Raw genomic sequence first — 20730 nt, 5'->3', positions numbered from 1 at the left:
TCCTTACCTTTTTCCCTTTTAACGTTGTCTATAGTTATTAACAGAAATAACACAGTCAACACCATGGATTTTTCTCCTTTCCTTCGATTCCTTTTCTCTTGGACGATGTTGCCAAAAAAACAAGCAGATAGAAATCTAATCATTTTAAAGTTAAAGGAAATTAATGCCTTTTTTTTTTTTTTTTGGGAAGTTTAGCTTGATTAATTTCAAGTTTTCAGTTTTCCGGCACTTGTTTTGGTACATACTAACAAATTTATTTATTTATTATTATTTATTTTCTGGCCCATCACACAAATTAAGTGCCAGGAAAAGATGCGCCGATATAAGTCATTTTTTTAGTAGTATATATATATATATATAAGATTTTTCACTTTCAAGATGAGAACATGTTTCTTCTGTTCTTGTTTGTTCTTTAATCCTTTTAGCTTTAACTTTCTTCGTTGCTTCCCTTTTTTGACTAATGAAAAGGGGCCACAAAACCTTCAACCTAGATAGGAAATGGACTAATTAAGATATGAAGAAAAAAAGGTGTGAACATTAAATATGGATAAAGAAAAAAAGGGTGTGCATATTAAATTCTTCTTAATTAGGGTTGAATTACTTTGATTAAGTGGTGTTATGGATGAAATATACCTACTTTTTTTTTTTTTCCCAGCAAAACTCAAGCTAGGTTCCGTATGTTAATAATTTTCTAAAGAAGTACTGTCAGCCACAATTTGGATCAATCACGTACAATTGAGACTATGCAATAATCGATATGGTCCAATTCTACTTTATAAACATTTAATATTGGACTTAATTAGCATACTTAGAGCTTTTATATCCAGAAAGAGCTTTTGAAAAAAAAAAAAAAAAAAATATATATATATATATATATATATATATATATATACAAACTTCCCTAAAAAATGTGTTTTGATATTTTTATAGCAAAAAAATCAAAGTACTTCACTACAAAAATAACTGTAATTCGTCACGTGTCTACAGTAGTGGTTACTGTAGACACGCGGCTAAATAACCACGTGTCTTTATGACAACGTGGCTATTTATACATGGAAAACAAATGTTCGCCACGTGTAGGCAAATTGCAATTTTTTTTGTAGTGCTTTTTGTGTTTTCTACCAAACAAATCCATTTTAAAATTGTTATTTAAAAAAGTAATTTTTCAAAAAAAGCAGTTAAGTGCTTGATAAATTGCAGTTAAGCCTTTTAAAATTATGCGTTTTTAAAAAAGTATTCATTGCCTGCAATTTGAAAAAATAGATTTTATACGTTTTCAAATCGTAATTTTATTTTCTATTTTTAAACGTAATTCCAAACAATTTATTTTCTGTGATTTAATTTAAAATTGCACTTTCTATTTACAATTCACGTAACCAAAGTTTATACAATTATAAACGACATCCCCAAGTTCTTTCTATATTATAAACACGCCTAAATAGGATTCCCGAACTTTCTGCTCGTCTTAGAAAAGAAGGATTACTTAACTATTATAGTATTAGTTTCCTCCAAAACCAATAATATTAATATATTATACTCAATATGTAATATTATAAAGAAAGCAGTACAATGTGCATGGAGTCAAGCCAAGTGCCAACTGTTTTCTGGTTGTAATGTTGTTAGAAAGGAATAGTTTCGTCCAAAATAGTATTTCTCAAGGATATATATATATATATATATATATATATATATATATATATATATATATATATATATGGACTTTTAATATTTATTGATTCTCAATTAGAGAGATAACAGGATTCATTTAAAAATATTAGAGACCAAATTAGAAAATTGATAATTAAAAAAGAAAAACTTACCACTAAGTTAGTAGTTAAGTTGGTAAAGCAGCAATGGATAAAGTTCAATTCTACCCCCTCCTTTTTTTTTCTAATAGTCACAAATTCGAATTCGCTTGCAATAGTAACCCGCGAATTAGATGTTACGTACTGAGAAAGGGTTTTACGAACTTAGACTTTGGTGGAATTGTGGCAACGAAATCGCCTTCTAAGGCAATAGTTAAGGTTCAAACCGAACATTTCATAGTGGGTGAGAATCTCGCTAGTTATGTCGAAGGGGGTAATTATATTGGTGGCTCATTTCCGCCCTATTAATTAGAAAAAGAAAAAAAAAATCGATTTCAGACGTGAAATAACCGGAAGAAAAGGATAGAAAGTAAACGACAATATAGCATGTGGAAATAGAAATGTGAAGTGTGTATATATATATATATAATATAAGCGCATGTGATATGGAGTACACGTGCATATGGGTTGAGTTCTCATGTTCTCTTTTGTGTCACTGTGAGTCTCTCTATCTCTGCATTTTGCACGACTTACAAAGTGAAGAAACAGTGATGGAAAAACAGATTCACTATAAAGAGAAGAGAATGAAATAGCAGGGTAAAAAGAAACACGCACTCCCTCTAAAATACACTTATGCTCTGTGCAAGCCAGAGGAAGCATCTTATTCTCTGCATGCTTACTTCTCTCACACATTCTTCTGTTAAGGTTTCCTTCTTGGGAAACCCAAGGTTTTCTCATTCTGCCATTCTTCTCTCTTCCATGAACTTCTCTGCCAAAAATGGGTGAAGAATCCTTAGCTACAGTGCCCTTTGACAGAGCACTTGAACAGGTCTCGTTCTCGCTTTCGCTTTCGTTTTCGTTTTCGTTTTCTCTGAAGAAAATGATGTTTCGTTTTTGTTAATTTCAAAATTTTGATCTTTGTTAGTTTTTCTTCCTTTACTTCCCCCTCTCTCTTCGCTCTTTCCATCTTGTTACGGTATTCTAGTCCTTCACACAATTTTCTTCATGCATATGTTTCTCCTTTTCTTTCCACTATTTTTGTATAAAATCCGTTCTTGTTATGTAATGGGATGCTGTATCATCAGCTGTAACTGCATTTAAACTTGTCACACCACATTTTTGGTTCAAATTTTGCTTATTCAAGTATGTGGTTCTCCTTCTTTTTTTCTTTTTTTTTTCTTCCTATTATATTCTAGTTGTTTCTGTTGGGTGGATCAATCTGCTGTTGCTTTTCTTTTTTATTTATTTGGGGATTTGGGGTGGGGGGTGCTGGGGATGTATAATCAGGTATTGCTTTGAGCATTGTTTGTAAAGTTCATTAATTTTCGGTTAGTATCATTTTGCGGTTTTTCATGAATTGTCAGTGTGCCTAATTAGAATTTCAAATTTTATGTTGTTCCTTTATCTTTTATTCTTTAATGTTGGCTTATACAACTTAAATATCTCACATGTTTGTTGTGATTTGAAAATGTTGTGTTCTTGTAGCTGCCAAAGCTTTGACATGGAAGTTAGTATTATGATTACAAAATCATATCAGAGATCAAACATTGATTGTAGTTCTTTTGATATAAGGCTGCTGCAATTTGCCCTTTTTCCGGTTAAGAAAAAGGGGTTTTTCTTCTCATATTTCAAAAGGTTGTGGCTGACATTAATTGCTGATTGTGGTTTCCCTCTCAGCCTTAACTGGCATTTGGGCTCTCTTTAGAGATGTTTTCTTACAACATATTTACTCATTTTCTGACTAATCATTTCTTGTTTTTTTATTATAGTTTCACACAATAATTTAAATTAACTAATTCCAATCTTGATCAATTTTAAATTAATTTTTGATAAAAGGATCTCAAGCTTTCTGTGAGTTCAAATGATAATAAAAGAAGTTGGAAGGTGGGGACTTGAATAGCTTTTTTGCCCTCCAATTTATTACTAACGAAACTGGAGGTAAAAAGAAAAGTAAAAAGGAGAGCTTTGATTTTTTAAATTCCCGTGGCTTCTTTTTGTTCATGAGATTGACATCATAGGATCTAAAACTTTTGAGATTTCAATACAAATTTTCACTCTTGTAGTTGAGGATGGTTCCTCTCTCTCTCTCTCTCTGTGCTGAAACCTTTTTCTGTAAGTCTGTGCAGGCAATTGTATCCATAAAGAAGGGTGCATATCTTTTGAAGTGTGGACAAAGAGGGAAGCCCAAATTGTGCCCTTTCAGGCTTTCTACGGTGTGTGCATATGACTTTGTATCTTTGTTTAGAATTATGAGAGTTTTACACTTTCATGTAAATGAAGGTTTATATTGCTTCACATTTATAGCAATGATATTTGCTGGATCAGTGCTAATGAATTATGTTTGAGCAGCTAGTTCCCCTATAAAGGAAAGACCTAATTAACTCAATTATCTTTATAATTGAGAGCTGTGCAATCTCTGACAAGTTTCTTTCCTAAAACATGTGTGGGAGCTTTTAGACATTTGATGCATCACTTCTTGTGGATAGCCTGTTGTAGCATTTCATTATACGATATAGTTAGTTGTGTGATGTGACTTATCTAGATGGGCAATAATGGCTGCATATAAAAATGGACATGACTTATATGTTGCCTACATGGGAAATGTCCATCTATGTAATTTGAACCTCCTGATCTGGAGATTTTTTTTTTTTTGGATGAACTGCTTCAATTGAGAAAGATGATGAAGATGAGAGGTATAATATAAGTGCCTTTCAGGCTAATTTCAATCTGAAGCATATGTAAGATATTTGAACATGAGATGATGCTGCAACAATTTCGGTGATGACGAGGGAAAGAGATAGATGCAGATGAGAAGACGTAAAATGAGAAGATGAAAGATGCGTGTCTGAGAGTCTTATAGGGAACCATAGGATGTAAGAGAATAGTCCTGTTGAAACTAATAGAAATAGAATGCCCTCACATCCATCCATAGGAAGATAGATTGCCAATCTTGGGGTATAAAAGAGGGAGGCTAAGCCCTCTCACTCTCGTATTAAATCCCTTTCAAGTTTTTGATATGTTATTATGCATCATGCTTATAATTTAATGTATTTATATGGACTGATGCACTTCTTTTCTGTGAACAAGGAAGTTGGTTATTTTGTGTCTTCTGTCTTTTAGTGAAGAATTGCTGATGTTACTTATTTCATGTTCTTTAGAATTTACAAAGGAGGGTTTTGTGCCCTTGAAATCTATGGTTCGTCACATGGTGCGGATACAACTTATTAGAACATAATTATGAATTTGTTCTACATGAACAGGACTGACCAATACAAGAATCCCAAGCTATACTAGGACACATAAACTAGGTTTACATATTTTCTATCATACATTTGATTATTTAATGACATCCCAGAACGAAATACAATTCAATCAAGTGAGAGGAAATATTAGATTAAATAAGATCAAGCATGCATTTTAGTAGTAAAGCATACTTTGCGAAGGAACAAAGGAGATAAAGGTGTGTTATACACTTTGTATTTGGTTTTTTATTTTTTATTTTTTACTTAAAACACCATAAGAGTAAATATTCAGCTTGGTTGTGTACCATAAAATTTGATTACTTCTTTTCTGCAGACCAAGGTAAGCAATATCCAAAATAAAAAATGTTTGCTTAGTTATCCTTCTTTAGTCTAAATCATATCTATATGATTTTTGTAGAGGTACTCTAGCCTAAACCAAAGCATTCAATGCCCTGGCAAAACACCATAAAAATCAATTTTTATGTAATTCTATCTTATTTACTTTTCAGTCCTTCACTTTGGGCAACATTATGTTAGACTAAGATAAACAAGACTTTGATTTATTTTGGTAACAGGATGAGAAATATTTGATCTGGTATTCCAGAAAGAAGGAAAAGCAATTGAAATTAAGCTTAGTTAAGGATATAATTGCTGGACAGGTATGTAAAAGATTCTAATGCCTCATGTTTGCTTTAGTAAGTTATCCCTTGATTTTGGGGTCTAAATATTGCCTTATTCATTCTTTGGAATGGTAATTCCACTTGTTTCAGGTAAGCTTTCAGAGGCAATTTCAACCTGAAAAGGAATGTCTGTCATTTTCTCTTATCTATGGCGAATGTTCACTTGATCTGGTAATCTTACTATTCATGGTTTATGCATTAAAAGTTATATTACTTTCCCAGTTTGAGTTATCTTTCTTTGGCTAAGACTAATAGCTTCATTTTTTGTCTAATTATCTTTTTTTCATAGATATGCAAGGACAAATTGCAGGCTGATTGTTGGTATCTAGGCTTGAGAGCTGTAATATCCAGGTGTCACCATTTTAGACCACTATGTAGCTCAAGGAGCCGCAGAGGGGTACAAACTTGTGTCAATAGTCCTGCTGGCTTTTTTCGAAGAAAGAATTATCTAGGACTTCTGGAGGATACCAACGAATTTGAACAGGTTTATAATACCTCATTTTATGTGTTTCATTCCAGTAATTTTGGTTTGTACTTTCTTCCAGACAGAGTCATGATTGATTAATGCTGAAAATAATTTGGAAACTTCAAATTAATTAGGATGGGTTTGAAAATCATTAAAGGTCACATTTACAAAAATATGCAAATAATCCAAAAGATAATCGAGAAAACAATTAAATGAATACAAATGCAGCACAACGGTCTATCCTTGTAAATGGGCATATATCACTACAGTTATAGTTAATTCACAGATTTCTTGCACACAAAGAAAAATATTGATTCCCAAATTATTTTGTTAAAAGAAGTTTCCCAGGACAAAAGAAAAGAAAAGGTTGATAATGGTTGGTTATATACCAATTGCTTAATTAGGTAATTTCTCTTGGACCAAAGCCTTTCACAGTGTTGATTCCGCAAAAATGATGATGGTACTCCGTGTAATCTGCAATATCTAACTGCTAAACCTTGTCTTCAACTCGGTTCAACTTGACAAAGTCTTAGTTCTAAGTCCATATCATTAGTTATATGGAAATGTCTTTTCTCATGGCTTCTATCCATGCCCTCCTGGGCTTTCCTACTATTCTTTGGGTTTCGTCAACTTGAGTTTTGATATTGTATTGAATGAAATCGCCAGAAATGGTAAATGAGTGTCTCTTGCTCACACCCAATTCCCCATCCCATTTTTCAGATGAAATAATATCACAATTGATATGAAAATATTTGTTACATGGATCATTGGGTAAATACATATATACATGCCATTTTGAATATCTTCTTTGATTCCAGAACGCAAGACATGTTCAATTTCTATTTATATAATTATGATTATGTGTATGTGTGTGTGTGTGTATTGCATCATTTATATATAAAAAAAATTCCCATGGATATATTTGTATGTATTATATATAGTGATTACATAACTTTATAGAAAGAAATTGATCATGTCTTGTTAAAGAAAGATATTTAAAATAGCTTACACGTTGTGACCTGGAATAAAGGTTGCTCTAGGGAAGAAGGGTATTGCGTGAATGATTTCGCAAACACGCAACGGGATAAATTGTTAGGTTTTGAGGGAACCTAGACCTTAGATTCTAAGGGAACCTAGACCTTAAATTTTAATGGAGCCTAGACCTTTAGATTATGAGGGAACCTAAAACCTTTTTTCAAACACAAGGTTTGTGATTAATTCTGCTTACTTTTTATTAATCACTCACGCCTATAAATAAGAGAATTACAAAGACATAGAATAGGAGATGAACTCCTACCTCTACCCGAAGATATACCCCTAATACAAATAAACTACTTGGAGATAACTCCAAATCTAACTTGGAGAAACCTACTACTAAATGGCTTCTGTACCGTAGTGCTACAATTAATTAAAATATTCTAACTTAGATAGATAACTATAACTATCATTCTTTAATTAAACTATGATTATTCTAAGATAAACTAATGCAAGTTATGCCAACGTCTTTTACCTGCTGTACAATTTTACTTTCATAACATTCATTCCCCCTTGGAAGTGTCCTTGTCCTCAAGGACAAAGTCAAAAAATTCATCTTTTTCATTCGCTTCCGAGGTGGGCATTTTGAAGGTGGGTTCACTTCCTTCTTAGAAAGCCATTTCGGTTTCTGTCGCGGTTGGAACTCCATCTTCACCTTGGTTTTGTCCGCAAGTGTCATGATTTGTGCAAAGAACTGGTGTGGAACATGATGCATCTTGTGGGTCTTCTCAAATAACAATTCTCGTCGTGACCTATGTTGATGGTGCAAACCATTTTGTTTAAACTTGGACGCCGATGCTGGTGTGGCCTTAACGACACAATGGTGCGGTATGTTCTATGCTATTTGATTTTCTACATGGTGGAGTGGTTGGTCGGTTGCGAGGAAGATGGTGGTAGCACTGATTGTGGTGGCTCGCAGTCGACTCCATCATTATTTTCAGCTAAACAACGGTCTAATTTGGTGGAATAACTGTCTAATTTGGCTTCTAATCTGGCGGCTGACTCTTCCCATTTTTGCATGAGATTGATGATAGAGCTCAACTCTTGATCTATACAATCATGACGGGATTTCTCCATAACTCTTGTGGGTTATGAAGAACTTAGCTTTAGCTTTGATACCAAAATGTTATGTGAATGATTTTGTAAACATGCAACGGGATAAATTGTTAGCTTTAGCTCTGCTTACTTTTTTTTTATCACTCACACCTATAAATAAGAGAATTACAAAGATATAGAATAGGAAATGAACTCCTACCTCTACTTGAAGATAAACCCCTAATACAAATAAATTACTTGGAGATAACTCAAACTTGGAGAAACCTACTACTAAATGACTTCTACACCGTAGTGCTACAAATTAATTAAAAGACTCTGACTTAGATAAATAACTATAAATATCATTCTTTAATTAAACTACGATTACTCTTAAGTTATGCCAATGTCTTCTATTTGCTGTAGAATTTTGCTTTCATTACAAAGGGAGCCAATTTATTCTTATCTACCATCTTTGAATAACAATATTTAATTAGTAAACAGGTCCATTTTTTTATTATAATTTCTTTTTCATTGAATTTTAATATCATGATAGGCCTAGATAGTTGTGATTCAATGGGTTAGGTCCACTTGCCTTTTCTTTTGTTAGTTTCTAATTTTATTGGAACAATGGAAACTTGGCAATTCAAGGAGATAAGTTACCATTGTTCATAATAATGTACTCCTTTTAATCCCTTAATTATAGTCCCCTTTGACAGAGAACAAATTTTAATCAAGTGGCATTAATTGCTTTAAAACCTACTTTTGTTTAATTCTTTTCATTACGATTGTTATTTCAAATTCAATTATGTTCTATTGTTTGTAATAAATGTAATTACAAATGACATTGGGGTAACAATTTAAAAATTTAAAACTTTTAACTTTTGATCATGAACAATAATTTTTGGGATAGCTAAGAATGGAAATATGAAGTATAAATATGGGACAATAGAGAAAAATAATTATCCATTACAGTATAACAAATACACAAATGTTCCACTTTGTGACTATGATTACTATATTATTCTTAATTTTAGTCATAACTTATGATCTTTGTATTTTATAATTAAGTTACAGTAAGAGGGTTGTTACTTTATACTATAAATATCAATAGTTTCTCTATCTCTCTTCAGTATGAATACCATGGCTGGAGTTTTATGGAAAAAGCCAAAGCCTCTTATCAGATTTGAGCCAATGACTTATGCCTTACAGTGGTGTTACTTTACCATTGAGTTAAAAGGGTCGATTAAATTCGATTACTGAATACGCTATTAGCTACTATGAGCCTTGTGCATACTTACAATAATACATCTATATAAATATGTTAAACTTTACATATATATCTTATTAGTATAGTGGACCATTCAGGAAAATAACTCCCCCTTTGCTGGCATGTTGTAGTCAATTACTGCTACATCCTCCTTACCAATGCATCATTTTTTATTAAATTCTTAATAAAATATTGAACCTTGTAGACGTGGTCTTGTGGCTAGGGTAAAGAAAAGAGACTCTTAAAACATAAGAGTATGTGCATGGGCATATGAGGATAAGTATGGTGGATTGCGTGATATTGCTTAGAGGGCATGAATTGCAAATATATGGGGACTTGTTACAGGGAAAGGCAAGCCTTTAGGATGGAAGAAGTTATGTTATTTTGTAGAGGGTTTGTGAAAAGCCTCTGGAAGAAGTTACTGAGAATTTTTTGAAGGCCCATATATATAGAGAGACTTGGGATAAGTGGGGGTAAATGGATTGCTTGCAAGGCACAGTAATCCATTCATCCTATCATGCCTTAAGATGGGGGATTGCATGCGCATGCATGGTAAGTGAACAGTCATGAATTAGTGAGCTTACTTAGGCTAGTTTAATTCCATTAGAGCCCTTAATTGGAAGTACAGACCATGGGTTTTGCATTGATATCTCAAGATTTAAAGGTGATAAGAGGGGTAAATGCTCGATAAAGATGAAGTTGATAGAATGAACTGAATGTTGAGAAAGATAGGGAAGAATGGACCATAAAGCCTTTGACACCTTTGCATTTGTCACCAGGTCATTGGACAAGAGAACGTGTCTCAAGCAAAACCCCATGTCATATCCAACGGTTTCTGGAGTGGATTCCAATTCATGCTTTTGTCAACCAAAATACTGTTCCCAAACCGTTTCTAGTAGTAACAGGGCTGTGCCTTGATGTTGATCCATATATGCATGATGCATCGAATAGCCTGGTTGGACGTTCAAAGCCATGGCATGGGAACATGAAGTGTTGGTAGCATCCAAAAATAGGCTGGTGTCTTGCCACTCATCCATCACAGTGTCCATTTCTGGTCTTGGTTTTTCCCTCATGCTGGACATTCTGACTTGTAAAGCTTAATGTTAATGATCCCTTTTACTTGATTAGTATTCAACTATCACACATAAGTCTAGATGCACTTCTCTTTTCCATCCATAATCTAATTTGGTGTTATGTCCAATTTGATCTCACTTCTCTCTTCATGCAAAATCATTATTATTTTTCCAGAAATAAGTGCTTGGATGATATGATGCATAATTAAAGAAGCTGAAAAACTAAAATCTGTGATTTCATCTTAAAAAATGGGATGCATCAGACGGATGTTGGTGGATCTTAGAACAATCTTCCACTGCTTTCCCTGATATATGTCATATTATGCTTGAAATAAACTAATTCCTATTTACAACTATCTCCTTTCCATATATATTTTTTTAATTCTCTTCTCTTTTTGGTATTTGATTAAACTAGTTCAAGATAGCAGATATATATGTTTTATATTTTTTAATTCACTCATAATCTAACCTGGTCGACCCGATCATGATATTTCACTCATGATCTGGCCTGGTCGGCCCAATCATGATATTGAGGGATGGGACCGTTTCTTGTAACAATCCAGACCCTAAGAAGTGATTACTTAAATTTAGATTAAAATTATTTGGTCTAGACAAAACAAAGAAAATGACTTGTATCAACCACCTTACTCATGACTGTTATGCTTCTTGAAGGTGCGCAGTTTATGTGGGAGTCCTTCTCTGTCACATTCAGAAAGGTGTTTTTCTGATGGCTTATCATATTCTTCTGATTGCTTTTCTTCGTCGGAATCGATTCTATCAAATATGCGGAATGCAATGGGTATCTCAATTCCAAAATCTCCGTGTATTGAAGCAGATAATATCAAGAAGAGGGTATCAATTTACTCTCATGCAGAACATGAAAAGAATGTGCCCCTTAGACTTGTTATGCCTTGTGGATCTCGGCAAAGAGCGAAAAACAATATTTTGAATGATGTTATGATTTGGGGTGAAGGAATAGGAGGAGGGGTTGTTGGCGGTGGGGTGGATGGGTTTGGCAACCATCACGGAGTACAAGTGGATGCTGTATTACCCAAATTATTGGAATCCACCATGATGTTTGATGTGCAGAACATATCTTTAGGAGGGAAACATGCCGCCTTTGTTACCAAACATGGGGAAGTATTTTGCTGGGGTGAGGGAAAGGGGGGTAGATTGGGGCACAAAATTAATATAGATGTGAGCTTCCCCAAAATTGTTGACTCCCTTATTGGGGTCCGTGTAAAATCTGTTGCCTGTGGTGAATATCAAACATGTGCCCTGACAGAATCTGGTGAGCTATATACATGGGGTGATAATGGTTGTGGTGCTGATTTATTGGGCGTGGAGAGAAATAGAATTCAGTGGCTGCCACATAAACTTTGTGGCTCTTTGGACAGTATAAGTGTATCAGATGTTGCTTGTGGGGAATGGCATACAGCGATCTTGTCCACCTCTGGGCAGTTATTTACATATGGAGATGGGACTTTTGGGGTTCTCGGGCATGGTAATCTTCAAAATGTTTCTCAGCCAAAAGAAGTTGAATCTCTCAAAGGTTTGTGGGTAAAATCTGTTGCATGTGGATCGTGGCATACAGCTGCTATTGTTGATATCATGGTTGACCGTTTAAAGTTTAATGCTAAAGGTGGGAAATTATTTACATGGGGTGATGGGGATAAAGGAAGACTTGGACATGCTAATGAAGAGAGAAAGCTTTTACCAACATGTGTTGCACAACTTGTCGATCATGATTTCGTTCAAGTTTCTTGTGGAAGAATGCTAACAGTTGGGCTTACCAATTTGGGTACAGTTTATACAATAGGAAGTGTGGTGCATGGACAGTTAGGGAATCCACAGGCCAGGGATAAATCAATCACTATTGTTGAAGGGAAGCTTAAAGAAGAGTTCATTAAGGAGATATCATCAGGTTCATACCATGTTGCTGTCTTGACATCTAGTGGAAGTGTGTATACATGGGGGAAGGGTGCAAATGGGCAGTTAGGATTAGGTGATATAGAAGATCGAAACTCACCAAGATTAGTGGAGGCTTTGAGGGACAGGCAGGTGGAAAGTATTGCTTGTGGATCAAATTTTACTGCTGCAATCTGTCTACACAAATCTATTTCTGTTGGTGACCAATCAGCTTGTACTGGATGTAAATTGCCTTTTGGATTTACAAGGAAGAAGCATAATTGTTACAACTGTGGTCTCCTGTTCTGCCGTGCGTGTTGTAGTAAGAAGGTTACAAACGCCTCTCTCGCACCTAATACCGGCAAGGCTTTTCGAGTCTGTGAGCCATGCTTTAATAATCTGCAGAACATTACACATTCAGGTAGGCTATCAAAACTGGAAAGTCGCAGTCCAAGGCAGCTATCGACCCAAAGAAAAGTATTCCCTGATGAGAAAGAAGAAAAAGGAGATGCAGCTCCAAAATGGAGTCAAATGTTGTCAATTAGACAATCTTGTAACAGGGGAAGCCAATATGGTGGACGGAAAACCTTGGAAAATCAAGGGGAAAATCAGCAGCATTTAGAACCTGTTTCTTCTTTGTCAGGTGGGCTCCCACAATGGGGGAAAGTCCCATGCCCACCTTTATTTAGAACTTGTTGTCCAGAAAATTCTGGAGCATTTATTCCTCTATTGGAAAATCAATCTGCTTCTGTTTCCCCACTTCATTTGGCATCTAATATTTCTAGGGAACTAAATGGGGAGAAAGGCGTATGTGAGTCAGATGAGATGCTCATTGAAGAAGTGCAGAGGCTGAGGGCCGAGGTAATTGATTTTTACTTCTTTAATTTCAAGTGAAGTTGCTTTTATTTGATTTTGCTTTCTTGGTTGTACACAATCTTTATCATTGTTTAGAATCTGCATGCACACAAGATAAGGTATACCTAATTTTTGAATTATGAAGATAGTCGGTGTTAATGCATATGCATCCAGGAAGAAGTGTCACATTGAAAAGTACTAGCCAACTTCAATTGTACCACTTTTTATTAGCCCTGTTCACACATTTTGGTCTCCAGCCGGACAGTAACTAAATTTCTTAATCTAGAATATTCTTAAGTTCTTATCGTATAACGTTGATATTTTGTAAGGCTGTACTTAAGTAAAAAGTAGGATTTTAACTCTGGATTTGTATATATAAAAGGTTGTTTTGTGAACTACACCAATTGAATGGAATATTACCAAAATTGGTTGTATCATCAAGGAGAGAAGTATGCCCAACAACCGTAATATAATTGGCCTGCCATCAGAATTGTTAGTGGGAATTCATGATAAAGTATGCTGGAATATATAAATAAAGACTGTCGGTGAATGAAGAATATCAGGTCTGACAAAAAATTAATATTGTCTGGGAGCATTTAGGTAGACTGTTTTGCAAGGACACACTTTTTGAATATAAGGCATGCATTTTGCAATGCAGACACACACACACCCCCTTCCCTGATTACATAATTTAAAGTGGATTATTAACTTTGTTTTGCTTAGATGATTAGGATTTAGTTCTCTATTCTGGGTTCTTTTGGATTTTCACTACCCTTTATTACCTGTATTAATATTAAAAAAAGTAAAATATATGAAAAAGAGAAACACTATCAACTTTCAACTTTTCAGAAGACCAAAAAACAGAAAAAGACCATATTGTCGAAATGAAAAAAATTACAGCCATACTTGCAATCATACTTAATAATTAATAAAATGGTCATTAAAGAAACCTTGTACAAACTGAAATGGTAGAGAAACTAAATAAACCTGCATTTCATGATGGATAAGTTCTTCTGAGATGGTTTACATGGAAAATTGACACAGATTGGGCTCATCATCTGTTTACTAAAAATTTGATTCAGTGCCAAATATATATTGAGAAAACCTACATGTGACAACGAATGAAAAGAGAATCCTACATCCATTGATATAAAAAAAGATTAAAATGATTAGATATAAAAAGAAAATAAGAGAATATAATCATTGATGTCTGGGTTAAGGATCCGCAAAATGGTGCAATTTCCAATCCCAAAGAAAAATATAATCCCATGAAGGGCTGAATAGTGAAAGGAAAATTCTTATAGCTGCTCCAATATTTGGTCCTAGGCATCTCTAGAAGTTGAATTTTAGCACTGAAGTTAACTTGGATAGTTGGCATTGGTCACATACATTTGGGCCTACGTATCTGCAAGGTCTCTGGCTAATTTCTGCTGTATCTTTTATCTCCAAATCAAGTTTTATGTTCTGCCTCCTTTCAATGAAATGCAGGAAGATAACCATCATATGTTCTGCATCATTTAGTGTTCTTGATTCTTCTACACTCCAAAGAACATCCCAATAGAAATGAACATCTAAGGGTCTATTTAATGTTCATGATTGTAGGTTGGATATGTGATCCTTTAGCAATAGTTCAACCAAGTTTTGGAGGCAAAGCCGAAAGCACTACAAAAGGCTTGTTTTTGCCATATCACTTTCTGCATGTGTATACTCAGAATAAAAATAATATTGAGCAACTGATATTTATGGAGAGAGAGAGAGAGAGTGAAGGGGACATAATTTTGGATTATCGCTATTAAATACTTGATCTTTTTTTGTGTGTGGGAGGTGGGAATTTCTCTTGATCCTTCCATAAAGCAAAGCGCCAACTTTAGATGTCTTTTTTCTCTTTCCAAATAAACTTGTGCCACATTCTTTTTCCCTATACTCATCCTTGTCTCTTTCTCTTGAGCTTTTATTTTTAGATGATCTTTTTATATATTTTTCCTTCTTTTAGTCTTTTAATTTTATGTTTATGTTTTCTTTTGGTTGTGTGATTGAAAATGCTTTTTTACAACTTTGATGTATTCTTTCTCTGCTTTCTCTTTACAGGCTAGAAGCCTTGAAAAGCAAAATGAGATCAGAAGCCAGAAGATTCAAGAAAGTCAACAACGAATTGAGGAAACTTGGTCCCTGGCTAGGGAAGAAACTGCCAAGTGTAAGGCAGCGAAAGAGGTCATAAAAGCTTTGGCATTGAGGGTAAGTCATCATTTGGGGTTGGTTTGATGCTTCTGTTGTTCTTATGAATTACTATGGACACATTCATGTTTCTAATTTTACCCCTATTTTAAGCTTCATCTTGCTTTCAAGGATGTTCAAGCTGCGGCTACATCCCTTGACACTAATTTCCATATTCCCATTCCATCTTCAGAAATTGTTAAGGTGCAAACTTATAATATAATTATAAAGATCTTTGTGTTTAACCATCCTATGGTAATTGAGAGTACTAATTCACTGAGGTTTTCCTAATGGAAAGTTGGCTCTCTTATCCCATGATAATTGGAGTACAAATTCTTCACTGAGTTTTGCCTCCTAGAAAGTTGGGCCTTCTGCTTTGTCAAAATGGTACTTCGTCAACTGTTATTTGGGCTGCTATGGTTACTGGCAAGTCATAAGTAAGGTCTAAAGGATTTGCTTGGCCTATTTTGTAATGAGTGCTACAGAACGATTAAGATATTCAGCATTCTTACTGCTAACTAATGATAAACTTTTTTTTTTCTTGCTGTCACATTCTTTAAATGTTTGTGTATGCTTTCGTTCTTTGTAGGGTAGGAACCATCCTTATAGTTGTCTGCCCCGGTCAGTCTTCTGTCGACCAACTTCGCTACTGCTTCGTATGATTAGAGTGTGATACTGATGAGTATATTGACTTAGATTATTGCATCTGACCAAGATGTTCACTTTCCTTACTTTCATGTACAAACTTGAACACATTTCTTGGTGCAACTTGTGTAACGACTCAGGGAAAAGCGCTAACCACATTTGCGCTATCACCCTAAAAGGACTAGTTAATTTGGAGTTTCCCTAGAATTCCTTATGAAGCCCAGTTTCACCTAATAACTAGGCAATGTGGGACTTAGCACTCTTAACTATCTTTATAAACCATCAACTCTATGTGGGCTACTCATCTTCCCAATATAGGACCGGGGTGTTACGAACTCCCCCTTTTAAACTCTTGACGTCCTCATCAGAGCCACGTCATGCAGCGCTTTAGTACCACATGACCTGGCGTTACTAAATGGCTCTAATACCATTTGTAACGACCCAGGAAAAAACGCTAGCCACATTTGCGCTATCACCCCAAAAAGACTAGTCAATTTGGAGTTTCCCTAGAATTTCTTATAAAGCCCAGTTTTACCTAATAACTAGGCAATGCGAGACTTAGCACTCTTAACTATCTTTATAAACCACTCACTCTATATGAGCTACTCATCTTCCCAATATGGGACTGGGGTGTTACAACTTGTCTGTAGCCCACGCCTGTATTGTGAATGGCAGCTTTGCCCAAATATCCATTTTCTGCATGAATGTCCAATCCAATGTGAAATTTACATGAATGTCCAATCTAAGGTGAAAGTTACATCATCTGCTTTCTCTTATTTTATCATTTTTTTTCATTTATACTCAGGGAAGTGCAAGTTTTATGGAAATGATTTCTGATACATTGAATTAATAGGATTGTTTTATGTTTTAAACAGGGGACCACCTAACTACTTATCTTCATTCTGGTTATTTAGGAGATCCTTGTTTAGGTGATCATTAATATATTATAAATACAATTGATTGTTTATATTTTTGTCTCTTCTTTATATAGCTTCCAATGTTGGAAAAGATACTAGATTGTTACTTTGCCATTGTAGATCAAAGGGATAACCATAGATTTGGGTGTTTTAAACATTTAAGTTGATGAATTCACACTCATCCCATATGAAGTAAAATGGCCAATTCAATTTTTACGGACAACCAAATAAGCCTTTACTTAATTCATTGATCTATATAGTATATGGTGGGTTTCTATAAGTCTTCTTGTAGAGTTGTAATTGATGCCAATACTTTGTTGCAGCTTCATAAAATGTCAGAGAAAGTTTCTTCTAATAAAGAACAGAAGGATGCAGCTCATGTGAGTCAGCCTCAAATCACACCGGTATATACAAATAGCCTTGAGGGGGTGTGCCCTATGATTGTGGCTACTCAACTGCCTCCTGAAGTAAGATTACCAAAAGACAGACAAGTAGATAGTCTATCTAATACTCCTATCATATCCTCTGATACACTAAAATCCAAGTACGGCAGAGATGTTTGCCATTACAACGCTAGATCAATGGAGAATTCACATGTCACAAGAACTGGATCTCCACAGAACGGAAGGAATGCATCGAAGCTTGAATGGGTGGTACAATATGAACCTGGCGTATTTATCACATTTACAAATTTGCCAAGTGGGCAAAAGGGGCTGAAAAGAGTGAGATTTAGGTAACTATTATCAAATTGACCATTCCATGTGAATAGGATCTTATCTTGAACTTACATTAATGGGAATTTATGTGTCTCTGGGTGTGTGCACACGTGTCTGTGTGTTTGTGTGAAGCTGCCGGCATACTTGTCAAAAAAATTAGGCTCTCTATGATGTTAACAATTATTAGACATTGGCTCTCCATGATGGTCGCAATTATTAGATAAGGGGCTTTAATTAGATGTTTATTCTAAAGAATTTCTTGTTGTTAGTGGCTTCGTTGTGGTTTCCAAGATTCTAGCTAATGTGGTTTCGCTAGTTCTTTCTGTACTATTTCTCTTGGTATCTGATACGGTTGCATCAGTATGTTTTTAACTGAACTTTAATTGCTACTTGCTGCTTGTTTTGCAGCCGAAAGCAATTCACTGAGAGGGAAGCAGAGCTATGGTGGGAGGGGAATCAAGTTACTGTGTATCAAAAGTATGATATTGAAGGCTATAGCAACTCATCATAATCAGATGAAGGGCTAATTTTTGCTTGCCCTTTATAGATGATGATCTGGTCTACCTCAACAAATAGCCGGTGGATAATGGTAGACAGTACGAGGAAGTTGATGCCAAGGATGAAAAATTCTTCTAGTCCAAGACTTTAGGTGCCATTCATTTGAAGTATCTTGCTTGTGGCATCCTGTGTACAGTTTTCAATAAAATTAAATCATCTCTCTCTCTCTCTGTGCGCGCGCGCGCGTATGTGCTATACATGCAAAATTATGCTCAGGATGTGCCCTATGTTGGATGCAGTTCAAACTCTTAGCTTACAAGAAAATTGCTGATTATTCACTGATGATTACCAAGATTGCAGATGGCGGCGATCTATCATGAAAAGAAGTTTTTGGAGTATTGCTTTGGACTACTGTTATGAAATGTTCTCTGCTTGACAGCAATTATTGTATGCTGATATGTTGGACTGACGAACTAGATGGTGAAATTATATCGCGACGGATTGGGGAAATTCCCATTTGGTGACATGGTTGCTGAGAGTGAGGATATTAACAACAAAAAGAAATCAGTTTCCATGTTGACTTTGGCAACACCTTGAAAAACAGAAGGAATCCCTGCTTTAACTGCCAATGCCACTGAAAGTTCAGATCAAAATATGAGGTTCCTAGAGGGTTCCATCAGCGGATGGATTTGGCCTGCTTCAAACTTCAAGCAGCTTGCTGAGTTGGTAACAAATATAGACTGTTGATACTTGCTTTGATGGCCACTGACATAGGTCTAGCAGGATTTTCCAGAAGTAAATCCTTTTCCCCTTACTTCTCATCCAATCTGTATATCCATTCAGAAAGTAGCATATATTGTATTGAGGAGATACATTGTATATCCATTAAGGAGTCGTTTTATTGAGGCCACAATACAACATTTTGGAACATTACTCAATCTAAAAGGCTTAAGTTAATGGATTTTAGCCCAATTATGTTGTATTAACTACTCACACTTATGATATCTTTTTAAACGTGGGATTTAATTCTTTTTCATTTACATGTGTACTCAACAACCCTCCACGTGTGAATCTATCACCATATCAGCCATATTCTCTCTGAGTAATGATTCAATGACACTCAAATATACAATTTTTCACCACCTTGCCTATGTGGCAAGGTGGTCTCTCACTACTTTTTGGTTTTTTAATTTTTTTAAAATAAATTAAGGTGAGGGACCACGTTGCCACATAGACAAGGTGGTGAAAAGTTGTATATTTAAGTGATAGTGAATCATTACTCATTCTCTCTATACCGAAACTCTTTTGCCAAGTGTCATGTGTCACTGACAAGAACTTAATGCTTACAACTATATATGCATGACAATGCATGTAAGCCATGCTCGTTTTTAGTCCCCTCTCTCAACAATAACTAGCTAGCCATATTGATTGCTCCTTAGAAGGTATATAATTTTCTACATGGTATTATATTGAAATATATAATGATCGGACTGTCTAAATGATGGCTCCTACCTATAATCTTATATATATATATATATATATATTCCTCTTTTTCTTAGCATCTATTTGAAATATATAATATTTAAATGGCTTTATTTTTTTCCTCTAGCATTTACTTAAAAAAGAATATTTAAATGGTATAGGAAAATGATAATAGAAGCTATTGTAGAGTTTATTTAAATAGAGAAACAAAAAGTAGTTTAGTTCTCTAAATTTAAGAAAAATTTAAGGAAAATTGTTGCTAGTGTTCTAAGTACTCAACACATATTCTGCAAGTAATATCTAGTTATAAATAATATTAAAATGGGAAAACTACATTTAAGTCTCCCAAACTACCAGCTTTTTTTTAGTAGCCCCCCAAAATTACCAACACTCGCACTATGGCCTCTAAACTACCAAAAAGTGCCAAAAGACCTCATTTGTCGAAATATTTATATAATACCCTTGTTACGTGTCATATTTTCAATAAAATAAATAAATTTAAAAAATAAAAATAATAATAAAAAGAAAAACATGGGGGTGGTTCAAGGGTGGTTTGAGGGTGGTCAAGGAGCAAAATCCCAAGAGCCATGAGAGTAGCTCGACTACCCCTGTTTGGCTTGGGGGTGGGTTCAATTCGGCGACCCCCAATGGCCAAACTCTAACCCCTTTTTTTTGTTTTTTTTTTGCCCTTGGGGGTGGGCTCGATCGGCAGGTCTGGGGTGGCCGAACCCACCCCCAGGCCAAACGGGGGTGGCTCGCTCTTGGGGGTGGTTTTAGCCACCCCTATTTTGCTGATTGGGAGTGGCCGAACCACCCCCAAACCGGCCTTTGGGGTGGATCAGTCACCCCTTTGGACAAAATGGAGGTGGTCGGCCACCTCCTTTATTTTTAT

At 35.2% G+C, this 20730-nt stretch overlaps 1 protein-coding gene across 1 annotated transcript; it reads left to right on the top strand.

The window, feature by feature from the left end:
* Positions 1 to 2276: 2276 nt before the first annotated feature.
* On the top strand, positions 2277 to 19309 carry LOC133859481 (PH, RCC1 and FYVE domains-containing protein 1). The gene is made up of 9 exons (XM_062294897.1): positions 2277 to 2634; positions 3932 to 4018; positions 5623 to 5706; positions 5818 to 5898; positions 6017 to 6211; positions 11276 to 13372; positions 15455 to 15601; positions 17466 to 17875; positions 18267 to 19309. The coding sequence occupies exons 1-9, from the start codon at positions 2584 to 2586 to the stop codon at positions 18367 to 18369; spliced, it is 3255 nt and encodes a 1084-aa protein (XP_062150881.1). The 5' UTR covers positions 2277 to 2583; the 3' UTR covers positions 18370 to 19309.
* Positions 19310 to 20730: the final 1421 nt, after the last annotated feature.

This window comes from Alnus glutinosa, chromosome 2 (genome assembly GCF_958979055.1).
Source record: "Alnus glutinosa chromosome 2, dhAlnGlut1.1, whole genome shotgun sequence".
Taxonomy (NCBI): domain Eukaryota; kingdom Viridiplantae; phylum Streptophyta; class Magnoliopsida; order Fagales; family Betulaceae; genus Alnus; species Alnus glutinosa.
Note: the sequence above shows the minus strand (reverse complement) of the source record. Positions and strands in the feature narration are given on the sequence as shown.

Bases quoted from the DNA above. Each gene is read 5' to 3' on its own strand.
- LOC133859481 (XM_062294897.1), top strand. From the start codon at position 2,584: ATGGGTGAAGAATCCTTAGCTACAGTGCCCTTTGACAGAGCACTTGAA. The intron at 5,899-6,016 runs GTAATCTTACTA...TTTTTTTCATAG, and splicing joins GCGAATGTTCACTTGATCTG to ATATGCAAGGACAAATTGCA. The intron at 13,373-15,454 runs GTAATTGATTTT...TTCTCTTTACAG, and splicing joins TGCAGAGGCTGAGGGCCGAG to GCTAGAAGCCTTGAAAAGCA.